Source organism: Phaenicophaeus curvirostris, chromosome 19 (assembly GCF_032191515.1).
Source record: "Phaenicophaeus curvirostris isolate KB17595 chromosome 19, BPBGC_Pcur_1.0, whole genome shotgun sequence".
Lineage (NCBI taxonomy): Eukaryota > Metazoa > Chordata > Aves > Cuculiformes > Cuculidae > Phaenicophaeus > Phaenicophaeus curvirostris.
The window spans coordinates 8862679-8881825 of record NC_091410.1 but is presented as its reverse complement, the minus strand read 5'-3'; the positions used below and the strand labels follow the sequence as shown (position 1 = coordinate 8881825).

The 19147-nt window shown below is 51.7% G+C and overlaps 1 protein-coding gene across 7 annotated transcripts in view; it reads right to left on the bottom strand.

Moving 5' to 3' along the window:
- Window positions 1–19147, bottom strand: part of BAIAP2 (BAR/IMD domain containing adaptor protein 2) — a 49207-nt gene that overhangs the window by 14237 nt on the left and 15823 nt on the right. For all 7 annotated transcript variants that reach the window (XM_069872559.1, XM_069872558.1, XM_069872555.1 and 4 more), the window contains exons 4-6: window positions 11165–11226; window positions 10815–10886; window positions 10340–10477 (exon numbers count right to left, since the gene is read on the bottom strand). In XM_069872559.1, the coding sequence (XP_069728660.1) occupies window positions 10340–10477; window positions 10815–10886; window positions 11165–11226 (272 nt within the window). The remainder of the gene's footprint in view (window positions 1–10339; window positions 10478–10814; window positions 10887–11164; window positions 11227–19147) is intronic.

Here is a 19147-nt window from a genome sequence, read left to right as displayed (position 1 = left end):
GGAAAAGCAGCCACCAAGCCTTCAAGAAGAACATCTCTCCTAGCCATCACTGTCGTGCCCTGCAACATCTCCTTGCCATCAGCTCTTGCTCTTCTCTGGGACAACAGCACCACACCAAAAAGCCACAACCAACCACGACCAGGCACTGCTAAACCCATTTCAGAAAGTCTGAGCTTCCCTTAGACAGGAATTAAACTGGAAATTCAGGGCCCAAAGCAGCTTTACTTCTTTCTTCATGTTTAACAGTTATTTTTAGCATTCTACAATATTTATTAGCAGACGCATAAAATGGAACAAACCTCAACAAAGCAGTGAGATTAAGTGACATCCCAGACTTCAGAGGGGACTTATTTCTGAGCTGCAGCTCCTGCTGCTGCCACCCCGCTCAGAGCATCCTCCCTTGAGAGTGAACCCTGCGCAGAGCTCATGCTGGACCCAGCTGTTTTGCATCTTCCCACATCCCCCAGCGTCAGTGGGGAAAAGGAGAAATGGGTAAAACCCCAGTCTAAAACCAACATCTGTTTCAAGGAGACTCCCTTTTTCCCCCCACTGAGAAAATCCAGTGCAAACATCAATGTTTAGGAAAAGAAATAAATGAAAGTGACTGAGCCGACACCATTGGGCACAGAAGCAGAATTGATGGAGGTATTGGCATCACCTCCAAGTGAAGCTGTGGGGAGAGCTGAGCCAGACTGGGGCTGGCAGGGATATAGGGAGGCACTGGGAAAGCCGGCAGGCAGCTGGACTATATCAGCAGCAGGCACAGAGAAACCAGGATGAGGAGGCAGCAGCCCTGGGCAAGCAGGAACAGGCAGCCACGGGAAAGCATCGCTCCCACAGAGTGAGCTCAGGACAGCGGCGCTACCTCCTCCTTGGTATTATTAGCCCTTGGAAAGAACAGGGACGGAGCCCAGAGGCATTAGCCTGGCAGCAGGGATGGGGAGTCAGGAGGGGAGGATGCTGCAGCGCCAGCTTGGAGAGCCCCTGGCTCCGCCAGGCACCAGCTCCTCCATCAGAGTCCTGCAACTCCCAGGAGGGAGTGAGTCCCGCTGTTCCCACATACCCACATCACAGGCAGCTCCTGAAAAAGCCTCCTTCCCTTCTCTCCCAAGAGAAGCAGAGGGATGATGCTCTCCCTCCTGCAGAGCCCTGTTTCTGCAAGGAACACGCAACCCTGACAACACCCGAAACAAGAGCGCAGGCGCAAGCACGGACCCCAACACCTTAAACTCATCCTGCTTAATTTATTAACTGGGCCATCGCAAATGAGAAGGCGAGGAGTCAAATGAGTCCATCCCTGGCTAATTTAGCTCAGTAGCACAAGGACTATTCCAGCACGCTGCGGGTCTCCCCAGGTCAGACACAGACAGTACGGCCGGTGGGGTGAGACTCAGCTCAAGTCCCCCACACAAGGTCCATCACAGCATGGGGGAAACCCATCCTTATCTGAGCAATGTTAGATTTTTTAGGTTTAATTGTGACTTAAACGCTTAAAACTTGTTTTGTAAATACGTTTTTAATTATTTCACTAAAGAGAGCTTGCCTTACTGGCTCCAACCGGTTGGAATATGTCGATTTGCAAGCACAGAGCCTATGCTCCAAATTTAGTATTCTCTGTGCTTTATATACTTTATGTAAATATGCCTGATGTGCCATTGATTTATTCAGAGCCTGGATTTTTACACGTTATTACATTACAAAATGGCGAGCACACTTCTTGTTCACTATATAGTTTTCATTTCGGCTTTGCTCAAAGTGACAATGAGCTTTCAAATCACGCATAGAAAGACAATTCAAATAAAAACCTTGTTAAATGTGCCAGATGCACAGGAAAAAAAAAAAAGTAACATGCAAAGCACAATGTAAGGTCTCAGTACTGTATGGTAAGGAGAGCATCCTTTTTAATAAGCAGGCAGTGCTTTACCCACAGCCAAGCGCTCATCGGGACCGAGCTCACGGCTGCTGGTCGTGTCCCTTTTCCCTTGGGGAGGGAAGGGGATCCTGCAGCCATCCTGCATTTTGAAGCCCAGCCAAACACATTTCTCAGCTTGCCACAGCCCAACAAGCAGCGTAAGAGCCAGGGGAAGGTGCCTCCCTGCTGGCCTCGGCGTGCCCAGACTTGGCAGCATCCTCTCCCAGACCTCACTGACAAGCACGTACTGCTCCAGTGCTGCATTTTAAATTGAGACTTTGATTTAGGTTGTCAGCTTTGACTTCTGATTTTAAACATAAATAAAATACCCAGTTTAAAGAAGGAAAGAAAAACCCAACCCATTTGTGACCTGAGCACCTGAGGGGGCAAGGGGCTGGCCAGGGTAGTGGTCACAGCCATGCCACAAGCCAGAACACACACTGGAGCCACCCAACAGCTCCAGAAACCTTTTTCTGGGTTTCTAGGTTGGAGAGGCCTCAAATAACTCCCCCTTCCCCCACTTCTGCCTCCCGAACGCATCCACTTCCAATTCACCGGGAGCCGCTGACCTAATTAGCAATGTCAGCACGTGGCGGTGCTTGGCGCAGCCGGCAAAGGGTTTGGTTTAAGATGCTGCCGTGGCTCAGGGGCAGGAGTCCAGGGGAGCAGCAATGCTGGGAACAGAGACCTGGGTTCCAAGAGCCCAGGGAGCCCCGGCTGCACCAGCAGTGATGGCTCAGCCAGGGATCTTTAGTTCAACTCCTCTTGGCTGCTCAGGGAAGAGAACTGACGCTGGTGCAAAGCTTGGCCATGTGCTGGGTCCAGCCAATGCTGGGAAACATTCAGAAGTCAGAGCAAGTTCCCCCAGTGGATCAGATAGTAAATTAGGAACAAGAAAACATGAAAGTGGAAACAAGATGTGTCAAAGACAGAGTTGGGGTTGTTCAGCCTGAAGAGAAGGCTCTGCAGAGACCTTAGAACAGCCTTCCAGTACTTAAAGGGCCTACAGGAAAGCTGGGGAGGGGCTGTTTATCGCGGAGTGCAGGGATAGGATTAGGGGGAATGGTTTTAAACTGAAAGAGGGGAGATTTAGATGAAATCTCAGGATGAAATGTTTTCCTGTGAGGGTGGTGAGGCCCTGGCCCAGGTTGCCCCAAGGAGTGGTGGCTGCCCTGCCCCGGAGGTGTTCAGGGCCAAGTTGGATAGGGTTTTGAGTGACCTGACCCAGTGGGAGGTGTCCCTGCCCATGGCAGAGGGTGGAACTGGATGGGCTTTAAGGTCCCTTCCAACCCAAACTATTCTATGGAAGTCCTGAGCTCAAACAGCTGCTGTCATGCCCTGGCACAGAAAAGTCAGGGCTCACACAAGCCCCTGCTGCTTACACAAACACCTTTCCAGTGCCACTCAAAAGCTGACAGCTAGAGGCGTGTGAAGATGAAAAGGCATCTGAGAAAGACCTGGACTCAAGTTCTTTTCAAGCACACTCTGCCATCAGCATAGTTAGGGTAAGTGAAACGGCAACATCATTACTGAACTCCAGTCAAGCTTTTAATAACCACAATGCCTTACTGGAAATAAATTAGTTCAAACCTCTCTATCTAAGCCAAGAACGTGCAAACCAGTCAGGAATGTGAGCCAAGGGCAGTGCTAACACATTAAGTACAACTGCAGGAATCAGCATTACAGATCTTTATCGGCAGCGAGATGCATCTGGCACTGCAGAGCGAAGGACCAAGCACAAGGACAAGAGAAAACGAGCAGCAGGCAGAAGCCAGCCCGGCTGCTTGTCACCAGGTAACCACATTGGGCTGGGTTTGCTGCCTGTTTTGAGACCAGAGAGCCAGTAATACCACAGGGGAGCACAGAGTCTACGTGCTTCTAGCTGGCTTTAGGAGAGATGCAAAGCAGGGAGAGGATCACGTCTCCGTGCCAGCTCCAAAGACCAGGCTCTCATCCCAGAGAGGTACAGGTCAGGACAAGTGGTGCAGAGCAGTGGGGCAGAGACACAGAAGGGAAGGGAGAGGACTCTGCAAGCTGTCCTGGACCAATGCGGTAGGCTGAAACACCTGGAAGGAGTAAACACTAAAAGAAGAGAGGATTTACTTAGCAAACCTTAAGGGAGAAAAATTAGAAAGTAATGGGATAAAATAAGAAAGAAGTTAGGCTGATTAACAGAGGAAGAGCATCTAAGCTGCTGAATAGTCTCAACGAAGCCAGCTGAAACCCTATCATGGCATACAGCCAGACTGTGAAAACTGGGAATTCTCAGCTCTGCCAGCCCCTAAAGGATAGTTTTTCCTCATTTCCAGAGTTTGCTCCTTGTGTGGAAGCTGGTGGATCCTAGAGCAGCCTTGAAGGAAAGGCCATCCTCTCCCAGCTCCCTCCAGCCCCCATCATCACCCACGTGTGTTACAGATAGAGAGGTAGGTTGGCTGGGTTGTTGAGCCAAACAGAGGTGACATTGTATTTGAGCACCAGGATATTGTGTCTCTTCCCAGCAAACCATGGCCAGGAAAGAGACCACAGCTTGGAAATGAGCTTGAGGTCACCCAGCTTCTCATGTAATAAAGCAAATAAACCAACACAAACCTCCTCCTGCAGTGGAGAATGCCCAGATGTGGGTCACCATGGAAGCCAAGATGCACTTCACTGCCTTTTGCAAAGGCAAAGCACCCTCACGGAGCCACAGGACCCCACATTGCCACAGCCATCCACCGCTGGATGGTTTCCATGCATCTGGCGCATGGGTACCCTGAAGCACCAGCCCTGGGAGAAGAAACTCCCCCACCCTGCACAAGTACCAACATCTCCAACAAGGGAAGGTCTTCCAGGGCTGCCACGAGCTGCGCTGCCCACCAGCCTCCACTGCTCCAGCTTAAGCTCCATCACGCTCAGGGGATGCTGCCCTTCCCATCCTGCAGCTCAGCAACAAACTGGTTCCTGTGCACGGTTCCTGTCACCGTGAGCTGATGGGAATTGCTGCTCCGTTGCCGTACCGAGCTGGTAGACCTCTTTCAAAGCAAGAGGCTTCGCACTCTCCCTACCAGAAACACTTTCCTCAGCGAGCAGAGATGCACTGACAGTTATTAAAGGTGAAATACTATGCAGAGAGGATTCTACAGAGCAAAGCCTAACAGCTGCCCTGCTCAGAGGATGCCAGCCTCCCTTTCCTCCCCCAAGAAGGGCTGTCTCCCTTCATTACATTGCCTGTCTCACACATCTGTTCATCCGAGCATCAGCCTCATCCTTCCGCTGCTCCTGTAAAGCGCCATCCACGCATACATGTGATATTATATAAAATTTACAGAGAGCGAAACAGCAGGCAAGTGCTTTCTCCAGCTGGCTGTGCGGGGGTTTCCATGATCAACCACTTAAAATGTTCTTTTAATACAGGGACACTGCAGATCAACAGCTCGATGCACAACGTTTGGTACCAGAATGCTCATCAGACCCAGTCTACACAGGCACAGGAACTGAGAGACCGGCTTTCCAGAAGAGGCATTTCTAACCCAGAGAAAAAGAAGTTTAGTACTTCATTTTGCATATCTGTAGCAGCTGCTTACCAATTTGTAGAGCTGGTTTTAGGAAATCACACTTTGTGTTGGAGCTTGTAGCTCAGCCGGGGTGGATGGGATGCTGCCAGCCACAGTGGCTGAGTAAGCACACCATGACCACAGCCCCTGGAAGGAGGAGATGGAGACTCCCTTCATCTCAGGGCTGCCTCTTTCATAAGCACTCACAGACCACAAAGTCTGAAAAAGCCGCTTCAGCACACAGCTCTCATGGCACCACATCTGGAGAGGAGAGGCTCGGGTGCCCCACCAGAGTGAGGTGTATCTTCCAGAGCCTCCCCAGACCTTCAGTTACAGCCCCATGACAGGAGCTGCCAACGCTGGCAACATGCGAGTTCACAGACGATTGCAGAGTAGATGACAGAGGCAAAAAATACCACAAGGACTGAGCTCTTCAATAAGGTCCCGAGACATGAGCAGCTAACACCAGAGCTACAGAAACACTCAGGCTGGTACTTCCCGAGTAGGGATGACAAGAAGGACACTCAGACCTTGCCCGCAACCAGAACAGCTCAGCCCCAGACCTGATGCATCATCACCCACCAAGAGTTTCACATGCGCTTTTCCCCTCCCTGCATCCACCAACTGGGTTTGGACACCCAGCCTAACCCAGCTTAAAGCACAATAAAACCTGGAGAGTCACCTGCAACCACAGAGCTTTTACATAATTCTTTCCTATTTGACTTTCAGAGAAGCCCTTGTAACCTGGTTTGTGCAAACTCCTTATCAGTTGGAGCTTCTTGACCTACACCTAAAATTATTTCTCCCGACGGGAATATCAAAATGAGGTTTCAATTACAAAAGTTTAACCCCCCTCAGGTTATTTGGTACAGCGGTATTTACAGCTTCATTTATTCCCCTAGGAGAGCAGGTGTAGGTGTGGACAAGCACAAGACACCTCTGGGCAAGAGCTGAGCTCAGCCTCCACTGCCCCCAGCTCAGCAAACCCTTGGTTCCACAAGAAGGTCCCTCTGCCCCTCCAGAGTCACCATCAGGACTGCTCACCACGCTATTTAAGATGGATTAAAGGCAGCTTCATCCCAGCCTGATGAAGAAACCAATTGCTCCTAACGCTAATATGATTTGATAAATAGTTTGAACCAACATAACTTCATTGTTGAGCCGCTGATTCAATCAAGGTCCTAAACCATCGTGACCTTGATTTTGTGGCTCGACCATAACCGGTATTTAACGAAATTACAGCAGTTTAGCTTCCTTGGCGATTGTTTAATCTTAATATTGTTTTCATTCTTCTTCATAAAAGACGAAGTGAATGGAATTGGTTTATTCTCCTGGTTTTCAACACAGGTCAAAAAAAAATCTCAGTAACTACACAAAGATGAGACATTGGAGGCAGTCAGCTGTCTCAGCTTTCATTCCTCATGTATTACAAAAGCTCTGGACTGATTCATAAGGAATAAAAAGCCTGGGTTTGTTGCGACATTCAGCAGTAACATCCCACAAGCACAGCAACTCTCTTGACCATGACAGACAAAGCTTTGGAGACAGAAAAAAAAAAATCACTCCTGCAGCCCAAAAGCAGCTCTAAGTGCAATTAAGCAAGTAGTTTTTACAGCAAACCACAAGGTGTTTTAAATCCTGAACCATTTTAATCCTGCAACACCCACCCTCATCTATTAAACTCCACAAAACAAACACAAGGGATGAGGGCCAGATGATGTGGGACTTGCAGACAATCCTTGGTCAGCTCTCACCATGAAGCTGATGAAGCTCAGCAGAAGCCTCCTGCAAGTGTCCATGAGCATCGTGCCTTATCCCGAGCAGACCTCCTCAACCCCCGTGTTACCAAAGCTACTGCTCACCAACCACAAGATAATTATGTGCAGTGCCTGCTGAATTAGCATTTATTTCTGCTTTAGAAAGGGGAAAAAATTGAATTATCTGAATTGAAAAGTCACAGATGAGATGTTTGGGTTCTTTTACTGTGCTTTCCAACCAATCTAGCAGAGCATGGAGCCTGAGCCACACCAGTACCCTGGCCCAGGTACCTCTGCCACCTGGTAAAACAGAGCCTGAGCAGCCTCAAATCTCCTCTCACCTTGACAAAGCCAGATGGTATTAACAGAAACCATGTCCTGGACCCATCCTGAAGGCCAGCACTGCCTTTCCCACCACCTCCATCTCATCTACCCATCTCACTTGCAGGAGATGACAAGATGTGGTCACTCAAGTGGTGAAAAGGCAGAAAGGACCAACTCTGCTTCCCGTAGCATGAACGTGGAGAGATGATGACAGAGCATCAGACTCCTGGCTGCTGACTGCTACAGTAACTAAAGTGGATGAGTTTTCGAACAGTAAGATGTTATTGGTTTATTGAAGGAGATGACTGATGTAGCTACCCGAACGTTTCCATCAACAGCAGCTTCTCCCATTACGAGACAAGTAATCTGCAGCAGCCCATTAGCAGAGATCCAATTGTTGTCTGATCTGCCTGTGGTCCCCAGGCACCATCCTGATGAAGTCTTCAGCTTCCCGCAAGCATCACGAGGTGCCTTCAGCAGCTTTCTCGGAGCCCGCCGGGGGTTTTACAAGCCGCAGGGGTGGCTCCGGGCCAGCTAACCAAACCAAACCACTTGCAGCAGCTCCCCAGGGCTGTTTTAAGCCAGTTGAGAAAGATTTTTGCGGAGCAAAGCCCCGTGGTGAGACACCAGCAGCTCTGCAGATGCTCCTGGTTCACCAAGGGCCCCTCCTTGGGCCAGTACTAACACATAGGTCCAGCCTAGACCTACCCTTGCAGCAATCCTGGATGCCCAGGCAAGGGTACGAACAGCATCAAGAGCGGCTCAAAACACCCTCTTTTCTGTTGAAAGGGAACACCAGCACCACAGCCAGCAGAGAACAGAGGGAAAACTCCCTTCTTGGCTGAATTCAGCAATTTAACTTTCTATTTTGATTACAGTGAAAAAGAGCAGTGAGCAGTTGAGCAGTCTCATAGCTCTTTAAGCTCAAAAGCCATCATAAGGCTTTTTCAGAGAGATAAGCGCTTCCTAAATACTTACTGCTGAAAGATTAAGAGAATGAAAGCCTGATCCTGTTTCCCTGCCCAAAGCAGCCATGCTAACAGGACTACCCCATCCCTGCCACATCACAGCAGGAGGATCAAACCATCGCTCCTCTCCCAGCTACATAAAGCCAATCACTGGGATGGATTTTCTCCTCCTCTGACGCTGGGTGTGGGATGGGGATGCCTGGGGGGGTTAGGCAGGAGAGGGGGGACTCTGGCAGCTATTTCACCCTGTTGTGCCTATCAGCAGCTTTCGCAGGTGGGGGATAAGAAAGCAACTTTGATCCTCAGTTTTCCCCAAGCTGAGCTTGGTTGCCTAACACGGGTTTTCTCGCTCAGCATGAATTTCGGAGCAAGGGCTTGTGGTGAACACCACAACTCAATTGGTTTAAGTTGCTCAGCTCTCAAGAACACGCCAGCCCCCACCACAGCGGGCAGGACATCTGAGTTGTGCTGCTTTGACACCTTCCAGCCATGCCTCCTGCAAGCAACTCCACACGGTCTCAGCTGTTGGGGGCTGCAAGAAAGCAGGAGCTCAAATCCAAGCGCTCCAGCTCAGCACTAGAGCTGCAGCCGAGCCGGGGTGGGTGCCTGCACATGTGCTTTTCTCCTTCAGTGCTTCTGATTCACGCCCCTGAGAGAAATGACTGAATTCTCAAATTTTAGTGCAATTAATGTCACTTCCACAGCATAACCCTCACAATAACTATCTGCTGATTACTGTACACAGCCCTGGTGAGTGAAGCACCATCAACGTTCAGATCCCTTTCAGCAGAAGGGGATCATTCTGGACATGTTATGATTCTGGTCCTCACATAATCCCTATTTCTCATGCCTCAAACACACGACTAATTTCTGGCTTTAGGGTTAATCTTCCCCGTTTCAACATCCTACTCATGCTGCAGTCATTCAACAGCCTCAACTCAAGTAGCAGCACCCATATTTTCAGGCAGAGCTGGTTTGCAGGTAGGTGCATCAGTTTCTCGTTAAAATTTGCCAAGGCAAAGCTTAAACCAAAGGTCACAGACCAGAAAACGTGAACTCCCGCTGCAAACACATCAGTGACCTGGATGCTGGCCACACAGCACGTCGCGCCCACATCCCCTGGATGCTCTTCAGCAAGACCCTGGCCCAGACTCCCTCCTTGCAGGTAGCCCCAACACCCCAAAACGTGCTCACCCCACAGAACAAACCACCCAGGCAGGTAGCGAGAGGGACCCCAGCCCTTCGCAAGCTGATTAGCAAACGGCGCGTGGTTGGTGAGCGAGCCCACACTGCGATCACATCCCTGTGATTCACCGCAGCCGCCCCCAGCCCGCGCTGCCGCCCCAGCGAGCTGGGGGAAGGGGCGCCCCGGCAGCAAGCACCGAAAATATTTAAGTAAAACACCATCCAGAGGAAGATGGAGCTGGCACAACAGAAATTAATGATCTTTTTGGGTTCATTCATTAAACAAAAAGAAAAGAGGCACCAGGAGCAGTCGGTGGAGTGGGGTTAGTCACCACCACACCACCCAGCACAACATCTGCCGTTAGCAGAGCTCACGACCTCCTCCCCCCTGCACTGTCCTCCCCCGGGGTGGCCTTGAGACCAACCTGCTCCCATCATCGGCTGCCACCCCCTCCCTAATCCACACTTCCCACACCCCACCACGCTCCCCTAATGCTGCTACACCCCCATCCTCTGAAGAAAACAGCAAGCCCCTATCTAAATGCTTGCAAGAGCCAGGACACCTCTAGCATGTGGTACCAAGCTTCTACTGGCAAGATGCCCCATGCCCCAACGCCGGCACGTGGGTGAGACGCCCGAGCCCCCTGCCCAGGATCCTACCTGCAGCTCCTTGTCCGAGTACTTCTGGGGATTTTTGCTGCCTTGGCTCTTCTTCCGAAGCTTCTTCAGCTCTGCCTGGCACTTGTCAAGCGAGTCCCCCTTGCTCCTTTGCTCCGTCTGGTATTTTTTCAGCGCAGCCTGGATGCAACAGGAGAAAGCTCTGAGCAGCGGAAGCCAAACCCCTGCTTTGGCCATCGTTCCTGCTGCTGAGGGTTGGCAGAAGCAAGCAGACATCCCACCAACCAGTCTTTGGGAAAAGCGGGATCCCCACAGCCCAGAGAACAAACAGAGGTAGCAGGGGTCTGACACTGGGAAAAAATGCGAGCTGTTCTGTGAGTGGTGACGTGCGTGATGGCCTGGGACCCAACTCTAACCATGGGCACAATCATCCCCGAGCAGGAAGCCGGGAGGGTGGGAATAGGAGACACCCGAGGCAACGCTTGTGCTGCTGGACTGCATGAATCCATAAACTCACACTCAGGTACCGGGAGTCCAGCTCCACCTTCTGCTCCAGCTGCGTCAGGAGCTCATTGTGGAAGGACTTGAGCTGCAGGCAGAAAGAGAAAACAGTTCTTTGGTGAGGGCTGGCAATCCCTGCTAGGGCAGCACCAGGCAGGGGGCTGAGGGCAGAGAGGGACACTCAGAGGGACCCAGCAGGGCAGAAGCAGATCCCCAAGCAGACTGAACCCTTTGTAGCTCAGCAAATCCACTTCCGAGGGGCTGGTGTCATCCAGATAAGACAGAAAAAACATTTTGCTCAATTGTGACACCTGTAGTGCCTAGGGCCAGGCAGAAAGCCCTGTGTGCCAGGCTTGGGTCACTCACCATCTCCTCCAGCTGGTTCTGGATCTGCCTGTGGACTTCTGCCATCTGGAAGAGCACATCTCCTACAAAAACAAGACATGGGGAGGTGGCTTGAGGTGCTGAGCTCAGGGGGAGACCCCAGGGCTGGGGCAGGCAGCACTCTGCTGGTATGGAGGGGTCCACTGCTGGACCTGTGAGTGCTCCTGGTCCCAGCTTTGGGGAGCTGTAGGTGAGCAGATGAACATCTAAGACACTTGGACAAACATGTACATCTCTTGTTGCGTGAAGGGAAAGGAGGACAAGCAGCGCTGCCCACAACCCACCCTACTATCAGCCACCTCAGCTACAGCTTGGCTTGGTCCTCAAGGAGCCCTCAGCCCAACCACAGGGATGTGACAAAGGAGCCAGAGATGATGGGACCAAGAAAGGTCCCTCATTTTGACCTGCTTCACAGTTCAGATGTTAAGGCAAGCAGGTAGAGACAAGAGATGCTGCCCTGCTGGGCAGGGGGGGCAGAGTTGGGGCACACAGCTGCTGTGGCTGCCCACAGCCAAGAAAGAAAAGCTCTGCTTTGTCTCTTCCTTTAATTTTTCTTCTCAAACGCAGAATGCATCAGATCCCACACCCACTGTGTGTTTCCTGGGAGGAAGGGCAGGGTCCTGCCTCAGCAAAAGCCCCAAAGTAGCTGGAGCTAGACACACATGGGAGCTGCAGGAGAGGAGACAGCGCTACCACTTAACTAAAAGCACAGTCTCCAGCTCAGAGCAAGCTTTCAGGAAGAGCCAAGCTCTGTCAGCTACTTGTAAGGGCTAAGTTAGGAAGCTCTTATGTCCAGTGTGGCGTGTTGTAGCTTCCCAGGAGGCTTTCAGCCTGCATGGGGCTGTTTGTAATCTGAAAGCCATGAGCCGTGTCTCCAAGCTGCTCCTATCGCAGCTCTCAGCCCTGGCAGGTTCCACAACCCAACAGCTGCAGGTGCTCTCCAGAGGGAAGCACCATCCCTCAAAAAGCAGAGCAGCACCTGGGATAAGTCAAAATCCCAGATGTACAGCCCTTAAAAACTATCTATATAGAATTTTAAATGACAGAGCAGCACCCTTAGGGATGGGAAATGCAATGGGAAGGGGACACCCAGCCCTAGAGCCCCAGGACAACGTGCAGGAGGAGATGGTGTCTTCAGAGAGTGAAAAAATGAGTCCTCTGTGGAGGGCAGCCCACCCTGGGCTCCAGGAAAGCTGCATCTGCCTCAAAGCTCAGCAACAGAGAGACTGGGATAAGTCAAGCCAGCTTCTCCCTGGTGCAACGGAACCATTGGGACCCTCATTCAGCACAAAACAAGACAGTGCCTGCCAAGCCAGCCCCGATCCCAGCACATCACATGCCCCGGCACGTGGATCGTATGCACCACCAGTCCATCGGGAACAACCTGGCCTAATGTTTCTTTGCTCTTGTGGCTGAAGCAATTCGTACTTTGCACCACACACTGTCTCAAAACCTTCTGTAAACATTAAAACCTGATCCCTTTGGCAGGTACCAGCCCCCTCCGCTGCGGGTCAATGCAGTAACAGAACCGGCTGTGGCACCGGCAGGTGCTCAGCCAGCAACGGGGCTACTGTCCCCCTGCGTCCCCACCTCGAGGATGCACGTCGCATCCTACAAAGCGAGGAGGTGACCGGACAGCACGGCTGTGGCTCCGCTCCTGCGCCAGGAAGAAACCGTCTGCCAAGATTTCAGCAGCCGCTGAGCCAGCTGCAACTTTACAGCCGCTTCGCAAGGTGCTGAGCAAAGCCGAGCAGCCCCCGGCGCTCACACTGAGCAGGCAGCCGGTCGCAGCAATTACGCACGAGTGCGGTGAAGAGCTTCGAGCGTGAATGGGGAGCTCTGGGCAAGGGGTCACCGCTCCGAGACCGCCAGGAAATTGCTCTCCGGTTGGGCTGCAACGGCTCAATCATGGGAAGTGCACAAATTCCCACTGCAAGGAGGCAATGACGTAAGACCGAGAGTGCTTTTTTAAGAGTATAATCAATGCAAGGGCAGCTCGTGTATTATTTCCAAAGCTCGCACCACCCCCTCTCTCCCTTTCGCTTCCCGTTTGGCCAGAGTGGAAACCTTGGCGGAGAAAACCAGCGCAGAGCGGGACAAGGACTTTCTGCCACCACTGCCAAGCTCCCAACCCACCCAGAGAGCAGGAGCTGGGACACTCAGAAATAACACACATATTCCCAAATCCAGCACTGGGTACACCTGGCCCCTTGCACAAGGACAACAGCCCCCACAGCATTTCTCACCCAGGGAATTGACCTGTTCCCAGCAGCCGGGGAGGTGCGCGGTGAGCCTCATGACAGATACGCATCTTCTTGTTCAGACTTTCTCCTCCACCCCCACCCCCTTGGCTCTTATCGCACTGAAAGCATGGGGCGTTTCAGTCCCACATCAAAGCGGGCAGCGGAGCAGAGTGGAGTCTTTCCCACCCTGCACAGTGTTCCAGCTGCAAGCTGCTCCGTGTCCCAGCCCAGGCGAGGGAAAACTGCCATCCCCTGGCACAGACCCCAGCTCCACCGGTCTCCACGCAGCATGTTCCCCTGCATCCTCGCTGGTGGTGGGGCACGGCCAGCCCAGCACCAAGAGCGGCTCAAGGTGAGCACTGTGCTGCACCGGCATCGTGCACAAAGGCAGCTGGATGCCTGCTTAGTGCTGGGTTGTGTGGAGGCAAAGAATCAGAGAATCATCAGGTTGGAAGAGACTCACTGGATCATTGAGTCCAACCATTCCCATCAATCACTAAACCATGTCCCTCAGCACGTTGTCCACCCGTCCCTTAAACACCTCCAGGGAAGGTGACTCAACCCCCTCCCTGGGCAGCCTGTTCCAGTACCCAATGACCCTTTCTGTGAAAAAATTTTTCCTGATGTCCAGCCTGAACCTCCCCTGGCGGAGCTTGAGGCCATTCCCTCTTGTCCTGTCCCCTGTCACTTGGGAGAAGAGCCCAGCTTCCTCCTCTCCACAACCTCCTCTCAGGGAGTTGCAGAGAGCAATGAGGTTTCCCCTCAGCCTCCTCTTCTCCAGGCTAAACACCCCCAGCTCTCTCAGCTGCTCCTCTTGTTCTCCAGCCCCCTCACCAGCTTCGTTGCTCTTCTCTGGACTCCAGAGCCTCAACATCCTTCTTGTGGTGAGGGGCCCAGAACTGAACACAGGATTCGAGGAGCGGTCTCACCAGTGCCGAGCACAGAGGGAGAATAACATCATAGAACGGTTTGGGTTCGGAGGGACCATGAAGTTCATCTAGTCCAACTCCCCTACAGTGAGGAAGGACAAAGAGCTTCCTTCATAGCCTCTCTGCAGGCTGAGGCAGCCGGACCAACTCTGAAGGAATCAGCTCCAGGCTCCTGGGAGCCCACGTGGGGCAGCACCAGGATTAAAACTAGCTCCCCAAATAGTAGCTGCAGCCGCCGTGTGAATTCACAGACAGCATCCCTGACAGCCTGAAGCCTCCACACCAGGAGCTGCTTCCCCACTGCAAAAAAGCTACAGACCTTGTTAGACATTAACAGACATTTCGTCCTGAAACGGCTCAGACTAACCCAGCGTGGTAGCAGGGAAGAAGTTAAACTGTGACTAAGAGATACCAAGGCGGTTAGAATGCCTACGTATTTCAAACCCTGGTTTAGAAGAGGATCCGTGGCATCGCACTGACTGTTGGTATCCAACGTGAGGTGTTAGCAGAGCTCAGCGGCAGCACCAGGACCGTGGCACGCCTCAGCCCTGGCACAGCCATCCACACCGCAGGCGTTTTGCATCACCTACCAGCGGTATTTGGAAGTGAAACACAATAATTGTTGCTGTGCAGCAGGGCAGGAAAGAGGGCAAGAGCCCAGGTCACAGTGTGAGTTGCATATGGCTCGGGAGCACCACGTTAGGCTTGCTGCCAACATGCAGATCCTATAGGTCAAGAAATGCAAGGTTAAGTGTCTCATCTACACCCAGAGGCAAAAATTAAAGATGGAGAAGGGCAGAAGAGCAGTGCAAGGGTTTCACCTGCCTGCGCTGGGCTCACACCTTTCTGTAGAGCTGCAAAGAACAAACAGGCAAGGAGGAGCTGCTATTTATGCCTGACTCACAGTATCGTTCTGGGAGAACTATAGGGGCTATTGTGGGCCCTTCCCTACCACACCCAGCCGGGAACAGGCAAACTGGTTGTTCCACATCCCTTCCATTGCTTTCGGGCACCGCAGGAGCCAGCTGTCCCTCCAGAAGGAGCTCACAACATTTGGGTATCTCGCTTTTGAGTTTTCAGAGTTTAAGGATTGCCCCTCCAAAGCTAGACACAAGCCACTTTCAACAAAAATACCAAACAATGCATTGGCAAAGAAGCCAAACTTCTCCAAGCCAGAGCAAGTTGATGCTTGCGCAGGGCTGAAGAAGCTCAGCCTCTCCTGTAAGGGTAGCAGGAGCCGGTGGCTTTGCCAGGGAGCCAGTCCCGTAGCTGCTGGCCACCAGCTCCCTCTGCCACAGGCATCAGCCCAGCAGCAGGGATGCTTTGACAAGCAAACAGCACTGCAGCCTCACCAGCATCGCTCCTTGCTCCTAGAAGATGAAGGATGCAAGGACCATCAGCGCCTCTAGCCATTTGGATCACTTGCTCTGGAGATGAAGACCCCTCAAAAAAGAGCACAAAAGAATGAAACAAGGAGTCCAGGGGCTCAGCTCCTCCACTATTTGACACAGTGCTTGGTATCTCCCTGTTGCTTTTTGTTAAGGGAGACGAGGAAAGGTGACAGTGCTGTCAAGGGAAGTAACCAAGCTGGCGGAAAAGGAGTACGAGCTCATTAATGAGAGAAAGCAACAGACAGTAACAGGGCAAATGGTTTGAGCGGCTGCCTCCTGAAGCCAAGGAGATAAAAAAAAAAAAAAGATCTGCTACTCAATGGCTGGTTAAATGCTGTTACTGAATCCTCTGCTGCCAAGGAAGCTGCTGAGCCGAGGGAGAGGGTGTACCCATGCCAACGGGATCCCTCAGCAAGCAGAGAGGCAAAAGCACCAGGTGACTGGAAGAAAAAGGCCCAGAAAGTCTCTGCTCCAGGCACTGCTCTGACACAGGCACCCATTCCCCTCCCTGATGCTGGGCAGCCGCTTCCCCCCACCCTGCAAGCACAGACTGGCAATAACTCTGCTTGCACATCATGCCACGGGCTGAAGATCAAGGCAGATTTAAAGCAGCAGCGTGCTCCTGAGGACTTCTGCTACCTTTCCCTCTTCCCTCATATATCCCCTTCACCACAAGAAGGATGTTGAGGCTCTGGAGCGAGTCCAGAGAAGAGCAACGAAGCTGGTGAGGGGGCTGGAGAACAGGCCTTACGGGGAACGGCTGAGAGAGCTGGGGGTGTTTAGCCTGGAGAAGAGGAGGCTGAGGGGAGACCTCATTGCTCTCTGCAACTACCTGAAAGGAGGTTGTGGAGAGGAGGGAGCTGGGCTCTTCTCCCAAGTGACAGGGGACAGGACGAGAGGGAATGGCCTCAAGCTCCGCCAGGGGAGGTTCAGGCTGAACATCAGGAAAAAATTTTTCACAGAAAGGGTCATTGGGCACTGGCAGAGGCTGCCCAGGGAGGGGTTTGAGTCACCTTCCCTGGAGGGGTTTAAGGGACAGATGGATGAGGCACTGAGGGACATGGTTTAGTGATTGATGGGAATGGTTGGACTCGATGATCCTGTGGGTCCTTTCCAGCCTAGCGATTCTATATTAATACATCTTGATCCAAGCTCATCGACACAGCACATGCCACAGAGAAGCCTTCAAGACACAGAGAGAAGCACCTCACAGCCCAACACCTCATCCAGCCAAGGCAGCTCTGACTTGATCAGCTCTGACATTCAACCGCAAGACAACGTGGGGGGAAGATCTGTGCATGTGCAGTGGGAAGGATCTGAGTGTGGGGAAACAATCAGCTTCTCGGCGCTGATTCATCTATTTCCTCTTCAAAAAGGTTTCACTTATCACAGCCCCAAAGGATGGCACCAATTTGTTGATATTGTATTAGCAACTCATCAGCATTACAATGAACAGCTCTGTTTGCAGCCTCTGCTTCAACCCAGCCTGGCAAAGCTTAAGACATTTTTTATTTATTTATCGAGAGACAAGGTAAAGAAAGAAACCAAAAGCTTCCCAATTTAGGCAAATTCAATGACATTCCTAGTAATCGGCTCCTTTAGGCTGAGCAGTTGCCATTGACACTTTTATCACAGATTAGAAGCCTGAGTGACCTGTGATGTGTGCAGATCAGGTATCTGTGATGTGCACACCAGCAGGTCCCTAGCACCCAACTGCTCTGGCAGCAGCTGTATTGGTGGCATAGGATTAATTAGCACAGACCTCGCTGCACCAGCCTGGACCCACCCAACTCTAACTCCCATGAATGGATCCATCCAGCACACAAGCAGTCCCAGGAGGGGAAGGAAACACCTCCAGGACCCAGGGTCAGCCACACAACAAGTTGTGCCCCTTCCTAAAATCTGCAAAGCCCCCAGCACTGCTGACAGACAGCAGAAATGAGTTGAGACACAGCCGTGGCCCTTCCATCCCTCTTGAGAGGATGGAGCATCCCTGCAGGAGTTCATCCTGGGCTCGGTGCCCAGGCATGCAGCAGGTAGGCATCCCTGAAAGATGTCACCACTGAAGGTGAAACCCAAACGTTACACACAACTGCTACGCGTTAGAAACTCCAGCCAGGCAACATGCTCCTCGCAGATGCTCATTTGACAACCCTCCGCCATTACTTGCCCAAACACAGGTTGGTGAGAACAAGTCTAGTGCTACAGCAGTCTGCTTGGAATCAGGAGGTCTTGAAGGCAGCAAAAAGGCAACGCTGAGAGCAGTAGAGTCCCTTTAAGTCCTTTTTAAGAGGTCTTTCTTGTGCCTCTGCACCCTTAGGAAGGCCACACATACAGGTTCCTTCCCTAAGTGAAGTACACAGCTTGGAGGCTGAATCCTGACTTTCTGTAACAATTTTTTTTCTGAAAAATTAGGCCTTTTAACAGAAAAGCAGATGGATATGCAGGTCCAGAGCACCCATTCTTCCATCAGTGCAAAGCTGTTATCCACAAACCATTAAGTGCATCATTAAGTCTGATTTTAAAATGATCAAGCAACAAGATTACCACTCAGGCGATCCTGCTTTTCCACCCAGGACATCACCTCCAGGGCAGAGGGACCTCACTGCCGGGACACCAAGTCACCCATCACAGGCAAATATTTCCTAGAGTTCAGGTCTGGTTTTCCCGGGCACCACCCTGGCAGGTCCCCTGCAGACATGGGGCACCGTCAGCTCCAGTGGTCCCCAACCACACGCTGAACAGCAATGACCTTTGGCATTCACAGGATCTATATCTGCAGCTCCGCTGCTGCAGGAAGCATCTACCCAAAACAACTGCAAATCCAATTAACAGATTAATCCCTCTCCCAGAGGATTCAGCGCAGCACAAAGCCTCTGAACCACACGTCACCAAGAGCTGGGACAGACCGAGGAGTTGCAGTGAAGAGAATCTAAACTTGCTGGGGCAGCTGTGAGCATCCCACTAGGCTGGTTTGCTTCTCACTTGCTTCTCACCTGGCTCTACAGTAACGTCACGGACAGGACCAAGCTTGTGCCCTGGTTCGACCAGCACGGCACACCCAGTAGACAGCTCTATCCTGCATCCCTGCACGATGCTCATCAGCCTTTTAAAAGCTATACAGAGATAATTTAACACTCTTGAAGCCCAACATCCTCCACTGACACCAAACAGCACTGCAGAAAATGAATGGACCACGAAGGTGCCACTGGTCCTGATTTTATCGTACAAATTGTGTATTAGAAGAAAGCCATTATCTACCAGAGGCTCATTTCAGCTTAACAATGGGTGATTAATTACTGCATGTCTCACCCTTTCAGAGCAGCCTTAAGTAATTCAAGAGGACCTTCGAGAAAACCAACCACTAAGCAAAATCCACCTCCAGCCCTGACTCTTCCTGCA